This window comes from Rhinatrema bivittatum, unplaced genomic scaffold (genome assembly GCF_901001135.1).
Source record: "Rhinatrema bivittatum unplaced genomic scaffold, aRhiBiv1.1, whole genome shotgun sequence".
Lineage (NCBI taxonomy): Eukaryota > Metazoa > Chordata > Amphibia > Gymnophiona > Rhinatrematidae > Rhinatrema > Rhinatrema bivittatum.
In genome coordinates this window covers 105,924-117,371 of record NW_021821026.1, presented here as the reverse complement: position 1 = coordinate 117,371, position 11,448 = coordinate 105,924, and the positions used below count along the sequence as shown (strand labels likewise).

Genomic DNA, 11,448 nt, shown 5'->3' with positions numbered 1-11,448 from the left:
GCTGGCTAAGCAATTTTCCCATAGACGCTAAAAGCCCTTAAGAACATCTGGCCCAAGACTCAATAAGAAGATATTGCAATTGAATCCTGAATGTAGATAGCAGAGGTGTGCCATGATTTACTTAGTTAAATCAAGGCAGAGGATGGCAAAGAGGAGAATAAATCTATCAGAACGAATCACAGTCACAGGCAAGTGGTATAATTGATTTACCAGGAAAATACTACAGGCGTGGACTTAGGGATGGGTAACGCTCAGAATTCTGAAGGCACCAAGCTCCCGGACCAGAAAGGAGCCTGCTTCTGCTTGCCTTGAGGGCCGTGTGCCAGCGTTGCTTCAAGTTGGCACCGTTGAAATCCAACCCTGCAGGGAAGGCTGCTTAGTGATGATCCTTTTAGGGCTGGAAAAACCAGGGGCAAACTATGCACTCCAGACACCAACCTACTTAAAAAGCCAAGACGAAGAAAGAGGAGAAAAAACAGCAATCTCTTTCTTTCTTTCTTTCTTTTTTTCTTTAGCGCTGACCCAATTTACTAAAGCGGGTAATTAATAATAAACAACACAACCGAGGCACTAATTACAATACTATAAATAGCACTAGATTCAGCCTCAGCCTTGCTAATTAGAGATCAGTGGGATAATTATTTTTTCTCCCATTCATTTCTGAACCGATAACCTACAATATTGTCTCAGGTTGGGAAAACCTAAAAAAAAAAAAAATTCAAAGCAGAGGATGTTTTTCTTTGCAAATTAGGGCGAAGCAGACACAACTTTGTTTCTGTAAATCGTTTATGCAGCCCTAAGACATGCTATTAGGTTACACATTGTGGCCTCTTGTAATTAGACCTTGATTCCTGAGCGAAGGGTGCTGGTGCCCAGCACTTGTAAATCAGCCTCTCTCTTTTTTTTTTTTTTTTTGCTATTTATTTATTGTCATTTTATAATCAAAGCACATATACAATACTTTGTACAAATGGAAATAACAAAGAAATACCATAAGGAAACAAATACATAATCAGCAGATATTTGTTAACCAATATGAAAAAAAAAGAAAAAAGGAGGGAATTATGTTCCTATCTAAATTAAATGCAAGCTATTATTGATCCACCAAGGGAGCTGAAGAAGATGTTAAAACTTCAGGAAAAAAGAAGATATAACTAGTAGAGTGAAAAGAAACACAACATTTACAGGGTTAGCAAAGTATAAATGTCACACCTTTATCCAGTACCTCCTGTCTCAAAAGAAGGAAACCTCTTCTCAGCTCCTGGAAAGGTCAGGAAAAATATGAATGGCCTGACCATGAAAATTAGAATTAAAATTACAAAAATATAGAGACATTAACTTGAGTAACAAAAGAAACAAGTAGGGCAGCATGAACAATAATCTCATAACCAGATGACTCAATAAGCTGAGTAACATTTAAAGAAGGAGAAGAAACAGAACTAGGAGAAGACAAAAAAAATTGCCTTATTATTTATAGATAGCAGAGAGTCCGGTGAAATTTTCAAGATGCCCATAAAATATTCTGCAGATTCATAATGGGAAGTTCACCCATTACGAATTTCAGAAAACAAAGTTTCAGACAACATGAAGAATTCTCCAGGAACTCAACCCTTCTAGAAATAGTATTTTGTTCTTGAACTAGCTGAGCCTGAATAGAAGTCATCTTGGTCAAATCTCACTGAATTAAGGAGAGTTTATTCTCGTGGTCACCCAATTTAACCTCATGTTTGTTCACCAAGGGGGGGGGGGGGTCTCATTTCTCCACAAAGGAATCCAACTTGTGAGTAGAAGTAGCCAGGGCCTGCAGCCAACACATGAGTCTAACTTCTATTTAAGAAGAGCTCAGGGCCGGCAAACTGGGTGGTCACCAAGGGCAGCAGCTTTTGGAGGGCATGGAATAGTGCTGTTTTGCTATGACAGGTTTGCTATATAGGTTCCTTTTTTGCAGGGTTTTGGCTACTTCACAGAGTGTCTGCTAATGTATGGATAGGGACCTTCATTTTCAGTTTCTATTGTTCTTTATTCTTCCCTGGAATTTATCAGGGTTTATCACAACAAGAACAAAAATAGGAGAAAATCAGTTGGGGGAAAAAAAAATATGTATTTTTTTCCAGTTAAATATCAGAGTTTATTTTGGTGAACAGAAGCCAGGATAATAAAACAATATTAAGCAGATTCTCCCACCACCCAATCAGCAGCATCCCCATCTCTACCCCATCCCCTGCCTAGCGCGTTCCTCTCTCTCTCTCTCAGCATTCATCCTTTCCGATGGTGGCTCCAGGTACAAAAAGGAGGCACTAGGGACACTAGCGCGTCCCTTGCTCCTCCTTTTTGACAGAAGTGGTGACTGTCAGCGGGTTTGACAGCTGACGCTCAATTTTACCGGTGTCGGTTCTCGAATCTGCTGACAGCCACGGGTTTGGAAAACGGACGCCAGCATAATTGATCGTCCGTCTTCCAACCCGCGAGCCGCTGGTAGATTTTAAATTTGTTTTTATTTTTGGGGCCTCCGACAATATCGCTAGGATATTAAGTCGGAGGGTGCACAGAAAAGCATTTTTTTCTGCTTTTCTGTACACTTTCCCGGTGCTGGCCGAAATTAACGCCTGCCAAAGGCAGGCGTTAATTTATGTGAGTAAAATGTGCAGCTTGGCTGCACATTTTACTTTCTAAATCGCGCGGGAATAACTAATAGGCCCATCAACATGCATTTGCATGTTGCGGGTGCTATTAATTTGGGGGGGGGGGGGGTTGGCCGCGCGTTTTCTATGCGCTATTACCCCTTACTGTATAAGGGGTAAAAATAGTGTATCGAAAACGCACGGCCAAACGCAGGCTAACAGCGCGCTCAGCCTGAGCGCACTTTACTGCATCGGCCCGTTACTGAGGCTCCCACGCTCTGCAGCTCTGCACTTCTGTTGGACAGGGCCTGCTTCAGATGCATTCGCCGGCATCAGAGAGCAGACACTTTGACTGCTTGGGGGTGGGTGGGAAGGCGGGACTTGAAACACGGCATGGGCGGCAGTGGAGGGCGAGCGCTTTCACTGGCGGGGCGTGGGACTTTGAAACACAGCGGGCGCCTTGGCCCACACATTGGCTTCCAGCAGTGGCCGGAGGCCTTGAAATGCTGCATCTGCAGCTCCGGAGCTGCTTTTTAATCAGCCTAAAATTAGGGTGAATATCGGTTTAAACCAATTGCTGTCACCTTTGGAAAAAATGCAGGAATTTATGTGGTGAAAATCGGTTTAAACTGGAAATGAAGGACCCTGTGGATGGAGTTTATGTTACTGTTGCTGAGATGATACCAGAATCTGACATTTTTTTGTATGGTGAATAGTAAGGGGGAGCATCTAGTTCAGCCTAGCCTAGCCATTTCAGAGATTATCTTTAGCCAATGTGGCATGGATTTCATTTAATTTATAAATGTATGCATTTCTTGATTTTATTTACAATCTGCCTCCCTAAATCACAGCTAATACATTCATCAGATACTATGATGTGATTTCTGAAACATTTATATTACATATATATATATATTATATATATTCCTATTAATGAGGAACAGAAAATATTATCATCATAAAGAAATCTTTATTTTTATTTATTTTATCATTTAATACAAAAATGATATAGGTTAACCACTTATTAAAACCACTCTCCAAGAAAAAATTTTTCAAACAAAAATCAAAATAATGTCCATCTGAACCTTATAAGATATCATCCTAAAAAGTCCCTTTATATCATCATAAGAACAAATTCTTCCAAAGATGCTTAACAATAAATGGTGCTACCATCCAAAACAGTCTCGTTGTTAATGGAAAAGCCGTAATCAGTTTCCAAGTTATAGATGTAATAATCACAAGATAAACATTCCAGTCGCTCTTCTGTTGCCAATGGATCTTAGAGCAAAGAAGGTTCACCCTTTAAAGTCAATCTTCAAACCTCGACATGGAGGCCTCGATGTTTCACCGTCAAGCAGCTTCGTCAGAGGGAGAGTAACATCAACTTGTATGCTTGTTTCCAGAGTTCTGGCTGAGGTGAGACTTTGACTTTGCACACTGGTAACTTAGAAGTAACTTTCATTGAGTTCAGGCAGCTTAACCCCATGAAAGTTACTTCTAAGTTACCAGTCACATAGTATTCCAAGTCTCACCTCAGCCAGAACTCTGGGCCCAGGAGAGGAGGCTGGGTGCATGTTAGGAAAGCGGGCGCTCAACACTGAGCGCACGTTTTCCACTCGGTTTTACTGTATCAGCCTGCTTGTAAATAAATAAAGTAAGCAAGCAAGCAGCATTGCTCGTTACCCAGGCAATAGCAGAGCTCAGCTTTCTCCATCCATGAAGAGCTCAAGGTGCTGTTCTTGGACCTGCCAGCAGGTGTCCCTCCATGACCAGGCAATAAGGAAGGACACCATACTCCCAGAGGCTGCAAGGTGATACCAGTTTCACCAAGGGGCTTTCGCTGGCAAGAATTCCTTAGCAGGGGCACCTATTTAGTCTATTCAAACTTAATGGCACAGCTTATTCTTCTCCATTGCCACTACAACCATGCAGGGTTGCCAACTCTCACTAAATTCACAAAAGGTGGTTTAAAAAGAAATAGCGCACAAAACAGGCTGAATCCTACCTAGGCATTCCCTCCTTCGTGCCCCTCATATCAGGTCCCCTCCCGGGCCACCCCCTTCCCTATAGTTTTTGGTTTTTTTAAACCTAGTTTCCTGCACTCTCCCCCTGGTTTTCTACCAATATTCATCTCCTGGTTTCTACCAATATTCTTCTCCTCCCCTTCGATACTAGACCTCCCTTAATTCCCGGCATTTTCCTGCTATACCCCTCTCATCATCCTACAGATATTAATTCTGTAATTAAGTTTCCAGACTATCAAATAATAATGTCTGTAATTAATTTATCCAGATACTCAGAGAATAACATGCTGTACTTAAAACCCCTTTTCCCTTTTTTCCCTTCCCGTGTCCCTTTCACCCCAGCTTCTAATAATTCGCACTTGTAAAGAGTTCGCTGTAAAATTCTGTAAGCTAAGCTCATCTTATTCTCTTTAAGTTCTTGCTCTTGTTATTCGCATTAATAATTAGTTCTTGTTACTCGTACTTATGAAGAGTTCTCTGTAAACCGATGTGATACTCACAGTGTATGTCGGTATATAAAAATCTTTAAATAAAAATAAAAATAAATAAATGTCCTAAAAATAATGTAATTTGTAATAATATCATGAGCAATAGAGCCTGTGTCTCCGGAGCTGTGGGCTCAGGCTCTGTGAGGCTGCAGTGTCCCAGTGCATAATAGGTTGAATCCCAGTATAGTAAGTCCAGCTGTTCACAAAATGACAGTGGTAAAAGGTGTGTTAATAAAAATATTAGAGTGTCAGTAAGCCCAGATTTAGGCATAAGCAAAATTTTGAAGGTGCCAAATGTCCGAGGTTAAAGAAGAGCCTATTTCTGCTTCTTTTAGGGCCACATCCTGGCACAGCTTCACAGGGGCACTGCTGTGGCACTTTGTGTGTATGGGTGCAATAATCTTAAATCTGACCCTGGTTGTCAGTGAAAATATGGAAGGTTGTCAGTAGAAAATATTTGGCAATGCTGCAACCATGTAAGCCCCTTCTGAAGTCATTACAAGTCACTTTTGCATATAATTCAAGCTTCTCCTGTTTGCCTACAAGTAGAGGCCTGGATTTGTCAATAGGCACTGCTAGGCCTGTGCCTAGGGCAGCAGAATCGGGAGGGTGGGGGGAATGGGCATCAGGCTGGCTGAAGATTTATTGCCTCTCAGTTCTGCTGAATCTCACTCAACAGCCCTCTGCTTCCTGATCCAGTCCCCTCCACTCCAGACAGCATGCAGGGAACAGGAGAGCCTGCAGCAGTCAGAGCACAGGGGGATCGTTTTGAGGAGATTAGGAGGGGCTGAGTAGAGATCATTGGAGGGTGGCAAGAGAGGGTGGGGAATGAACGGGGGACCGGCTGGGGGTGAAAGAAAGGGGAACAGGGGAACAAGAGTAGGGGGGCAGTGTTCATGTGTGGGAGAGAGGAGGGGTGTGGGTGTGCATGTGATGTACTGGATGGAATGTTAGAGAGGGGGTACAAGGAGGGACAGGACCAGAGCATGGTAGGCACCCCTCCCTGCTCCCCTCCCCATCCACTGCAATTCAGATCCTCCCTCCCTTGATCTTGGATTCTATCTCCAAGATCCTGGAACCTCCTTCCTTCCTACCTCTCCCTTCTCCCCAGATCTTGGAACCCGCTCCCCAACCCATCAACCTCCTCTCTCTCCCTCCTCTTCCCCATTCCAGATTCCTAACCCATCTCCCATCCTCCCCATGCCTAAGTCCTCTTTCCTTCTCATACTTCTCCCTTTCTCCTTACCTCATTCCTGATCCTCATCCCTTCCTTTCCCCATTCCTGAGGTCTTCTCCTCAGTGATCTCATTCTTGAGATCACTTTTGTTCACCCAATAAACATTAAATAAATAACACTAATAATTGGGGTGTAGAACTAGTTTATTTTTATAATGCAATGTAAAAGATGTCTCCCTTCTCTTATCTCCCCCACCCCTCTTCTCTTCACTGAGTGAACTGCTCCTCGGGTGCCCTTCTCCATGACCAATGTCCACTTCAGCACTTTCCACTTTGCTGTGCCACAGGTGCCGCTCTGAGATCACTCATATCTTAAACCTTTACTCTTCCAGATTTTAACCTTCTCTATTGTAATAATAATAAAGTTTCCTGAGACTCTTTTTTTTTTTTGGGGGGGGGGGGGGTAGTTTCTATGTGTTTGACTAAATTGGAAACTCCACAGAGAGGGACCATCTCTTCTGTGCATCTGTACAGAGCTGCCTTCCTCTCCTGGCCCTGTAAAAATGATGATGAGCAGCAGCAGCAGGAGTCGTATCTTACAAGTTCTGTGCTCCTCGGCAACACATTCTGATTTCATTAAGAAATTTCACGGGTACAGCCTCTGGCAGACCAACACATCACTGGTCCAAAGCCAACGCACCATGCTTTTGGCCAAACAGCAAGCATCTCGGGGAACCAGAAAACAGAACGCAGCTTCCTAGAACTGCTTCCGGGCTAGGCTGTTTGCCTGTTTGTCTAAGGGCAAAGTTTGGCATCTCAGTCGATGAACTCGGAAAAGAACAATGCTGCTCAGCCAACCTCTACTAGATAATCTGCCCAGAGAGGAGGGCATTGTAGGGATAGCACCTGGAATAAAAATATGATTTGTAGATATCTGAAGAGCACCTGGCAGGGGAAATGCCAGGTGCTTAAACGGCAGGCCCCCAGGTTTCTGCAAACAGGGTGGGGTGGATTTAGGATTTATAGCCCTGATAATTCTGTGGTATGCCTGACTGCCAAAGCATTAGTTCTGCTTATTGCTAGAATTCCTGCACTGCCATTCGGTTCAGTTGCGTGCCATTTGTGTAAGTGAGATGCAGCCTGCAACACATGATCTGCTCTGCAAGCACAGGCCAGTTAGGAGAGATGCAGAAAGCAATCTAAAGAGCTTTCCGGGCTCCCCAAAACTAAAGAGAGGCACAGAGGAGGCCTTGGGCGCAGTGCTAGATTTAGGAACAAGCCACCTTAGGGCCTCTCTAAATACAGGGAAAAAAAAGAAATTGGTCAATTTGAAGTTTGCCGTGTTTTGGCATTGCTACGGGGCCTCTTAAACTTGATCTAGCTTCAGTGCCTCAGGATGTCTTAATCTGGCCCTGCTTGTGTGCTTGTTGTATATCCTGAGAGGCAGGGAGAAGGCTGATGTGAGTTAAAGAAAAACCGGCAAAAGTGAGCAGAGGATGTGTGAGCTTTGACCTTAATAGCTTGAGATTTAGGGCTTGGTTTCCTAAGCTTTTTCACATGGACAGGAGGGAGAGAGAGAGAAAAGCCTGGGTGAATCAGGGCCCCCCCCCCCCCCCCTAATCAGTTACAACTGTAGTTCAGAGGTGAAAACAACTGTTAACAGGAGAAGTGCATTTTGTTCCTAACAATCCCTCTCTGGTCCTGGAGAAAGCAAGACTTATTCAGTATTTGCAATTGTTTAAAACAGACCAAGTGGTTGGATGCAGATTGCATATTTATAGAGTCAAGAAAGGTTTAAAGATGCACTACCATGTGGCTTCTTATTGTATTTATTTTTAGACTGAACTCAGGGTGAGCTACATTCGGGTACTGGAAGTATTTACCTGTCCCCAGGGGGTTCACAACCTAAGGTCCCGGTTTACTAAGCAATTTTTTCAGACGCAAAATGGGCAAAAACCTTTGGTAAATAAGTTTGCACCAGAGGCAATGGAGGGAGACCTGACTTTTAAAGCTTACTTCGCTTTGGGTTATTTAAGGCTTGAACTCGACAGTTTTCTGGCCAGAGCTGTTCCCATCCTTCCTAAGCGGAGGAGAGAAATGTGAATTGTTTGCAGCTTTGTAGGGTCTAAGGGGAAGATAACTGTGGGAGCCTGGGCCTCCGGGGTCCGAAAGCTCTTGGTAAGTCTCTGAATTACCCAGACATGGAATATGGGCTGCAGAAGTCCCAGGCTTTGAAAGGGTTTTACCAGCTTTTTAAACAAAAATCATCTCAAAGATGAATGGAAAAACAGAACTTTGGACAATAATTCATTTCCCTGTGCATCCGGGCTTCAGGGCTTAAATGCTTAAATGAACCAATGTAATGCCACATTAAATTTGCAGCCGAAATGGAGAGCATGCAAGTAGCTTTTAATTATTTCATCTTATTCTCCATGGGCTCAGGTAGCACGGGCTTCGGCAAAAAGGAATAACCACAAGCTTAGGACAATGGAATTTAAAGAGGTAAAACAAAAAAAAAAAGAAAAGACAAACACACAAAAAGAAAACAAGGGTGGGGGGAGGTTTCAGTTTTCTTTATTTTTTTTCTTCTTCTTCCAGTCACAACTTCAACATTGCGCGCGGTCGAAACCACTGAGCGCCTTCCAGACGCGCTTATCAAGTACAGAACAAGCAAAACACCTGCACATCGCCAGATCTTCCAACAGTCCCACAAGAGGAGTTAAGATACAGGTGCTTCACCAATGCCATGAGACGGTAAAAATGTACAAATAATATGGGTGCCAGCTGTGGGGGTGGGGTGGAGAGGGAGTCCACGCTGCCTTTGGTCTGCTTTACGCCCTCACCAAAGCCTGGAATTCTGGAAAGCCAAGAGGAGAGAGAGAAGTTCAAATGGATGGGAAGGGGGACAGAGGCAGGACACCCCCCCCCGCCCCCCCACGGTGCTTCCCAAAAAGCGCTGCAAAAAAAAAAAGGGAGCGCCAGCTAATCCCGCTCCCGCTGTCAACAGTCTTCGCAGCCAGCCCTCCTTCCTTAAAAGTCCTCGAACGGGGCTATTCTGGTCTCCATGTGGTATCCTAGGCGCCCCCCCCCCGCCCCCCCCCCCCTTACGAGTTACACGGAGCAGGGAGCAGAGTTGCTGCCGGGGCACATTCCAGCAGGAGGAGCCGCCGCCGCCGCCGCAGCGCCCCCCTCCCCCTCCCCCTCCCCGAGTCCAAGCTAAGATTAGCACGTGTGGGCCCGCGGGCCGCCAGCCTCCCCCCCCGAGCAGGCTTACCATCCACTCCGATCTTGCCGTCCCCGTCAGAGTCGCCGGCTGCCAGGAAAGCCTTGGTCTCTGCGTCGCTCAGAGCTCTGGCACCGGAGTTGAAGTTCTGCAGGAAAAGCCTGCGGGCAAAAAGGAAGGGAAACAGAGCTCACGTGGTTAAAGGGCTCTTTCAGCCACCACCCCAAAAAAAAGAGAAAAGGGGCTCAGACCCGGCTCTGCCCCCCCCCCCCTCAACCTTCCATTGCACCCCTCCCCTCCCCCATCCCCAACTGGAGCCTTTTGGGCCAAGAAAGCGCAATTGCACCCCAAAGACCCCAGGAGGACTTCTTACTGGAGCTCGTCTTCCTCAATGTAGCCGCTCTTGTCCTGGTCCAGGATGGCAAAGACCTGCTTGACCTGATCTGGGGACTTGTTGGACAAGCCGACCTTGGCGAAGAAAGACTTGTAGTTGAAGGACTCAGCAGCTATAGGAGACAGACACAGCCACGTTAGCTCCGGGCCCGCGGGCCACCCCCTTCCCTCTGCTCTGTGAGGTGGGCCCCCATCTCCCCCCCCCCCCTCCCCCTCCCCTCAAGTGATCCAGCCGTCGGGTACAGGACTCCGCCAGGCACAGCCACCGTGCAGGGCACGGACTGCAGAACCTAGGGCGATGCTTTTATAATTCTGCAGCTCAGTCCTCTGCCTCGCGGCCTTATTTAACTTTTAGGCCATGAAGTGTGTTTAGTGCAAAAAGTAAACTTTCCACAAAGAGAACACGTTTTCGTTCTGGGAGATTTCATGACTTCCCCTTACATTCATGTTTGTATAAGCAGCCCTTTTGGGCTTTCCTCTAAGTTTAGAAAACAACTCTAGCAGAAATCTACAGGAAACGAAAGAAAACATGCCGGTAAGCGGAACATCGAGTGTGCGCGCTTGCATTTAACGCGCTGTCTGCACGCTCCTTACCTTTTACGCTGCTCAGGGCAGCTTCGATGTCCTTCGCTGAGAGCAAGTCAGTCATAGACATTGTTGAACTGGGGGAAAAAAAATGTTAACAGACTTATCTTTTGTTGTTGTTGTTATTAAACGTGTTTGTCTGGGGATTTATATGGGTTCGTGCCTGGTAAAGTCTTCTATTTGGTATTACAAACACTGGCACTGAACTACACATTTGGTAACAGATAGCCGAGCAGGTGAGAAAGTGGTGATCAGATCTACAGGCTATTCGCAGGAGTTAGCTCGCAATTCTCTACCCTTTGATTCCCGTGCCCTGCTATCCTTTGCCTTCTCTGTCCTGCACATCGACGTCGAATTCACTCACCATTCAGAGCCTTTAAAAATCAAGTGCGATGGCACAATTACATCATCCTTTCTGAAGTAGCTTGGTTTATTTTATCCTTGGATTCTGTGCTTCTCTCTGCTACTATTTACATTTATGTTTCTAGATCTGAAGTATCTTGCATTATTACTTTTTTTAATTTTTCAATTCATTTCTATTCGCAGTTTCCTCATCACTTCATTTCTGGCCTCAGTTCGGAAGTAGAAAGCTTCCCTAAAACACTAACATCTCTCCTTTCTGTTCTAAAGCTCATTCTCCCTTTCTTTTCTTTTTTCTCTGTTGCAGAGTAAAATGTAACGGAAGAGGTTATCTAAGGCACCTTTCTGAGCTGTATTCCTGATAGCCAGGGTTAGTTTTTTTTTTTTCTCTTCCTTGAGGCTTGCTGTTCTACAGCTGTGACCTCTTCCACTTACCGTTGAGGTCTTCTTGACTGGACAAGAAAGCAGTGGTCGGCAGAGGAGCCCTGGCTGTTGTGTGCCTTCCTCGGGGCAGCCCTCGCTTATATATACTATAAGTTGTATACCATATACAGATTTTAAGTTCCAGCGTCACGAAC

General features: G+C 45.1%; 1 protein-coding gene across 1 annotated transcript; it reads right to left on the bottom strand.

Annotated features, from left to right (window-relative positions):
* Positions 1-8,867: 8,867 nt before the first annotated feature.
* Positions 8,868-11,443, bottom strand: LOC115082373 (parvalbumin beta-like). The gene is made up of 5 exons (XM_029586603.1): positions 11,306-11,443; positions 10,520-10,587; positions 9,906-10,038; positions 9,584-9,693; positions 8,868-9,166 (listed from the first exon to the last, which is right to left on the bottom strand). Exons 2-5 carry the CDS (start codon positions 10,578-10,580, stop codon positions 9,141-9,143), a joined length of 330 nt encoding a protein of 109 aa, XP_029442463.1. The 5' UTR covers positions 10,581-10,587; positions 11,306-11,443; the 3' UTR covers positions 8,868-9,140.
* Between the last annotated feature and the right edge of the window lie 5 nt (positions 11,444-11,448).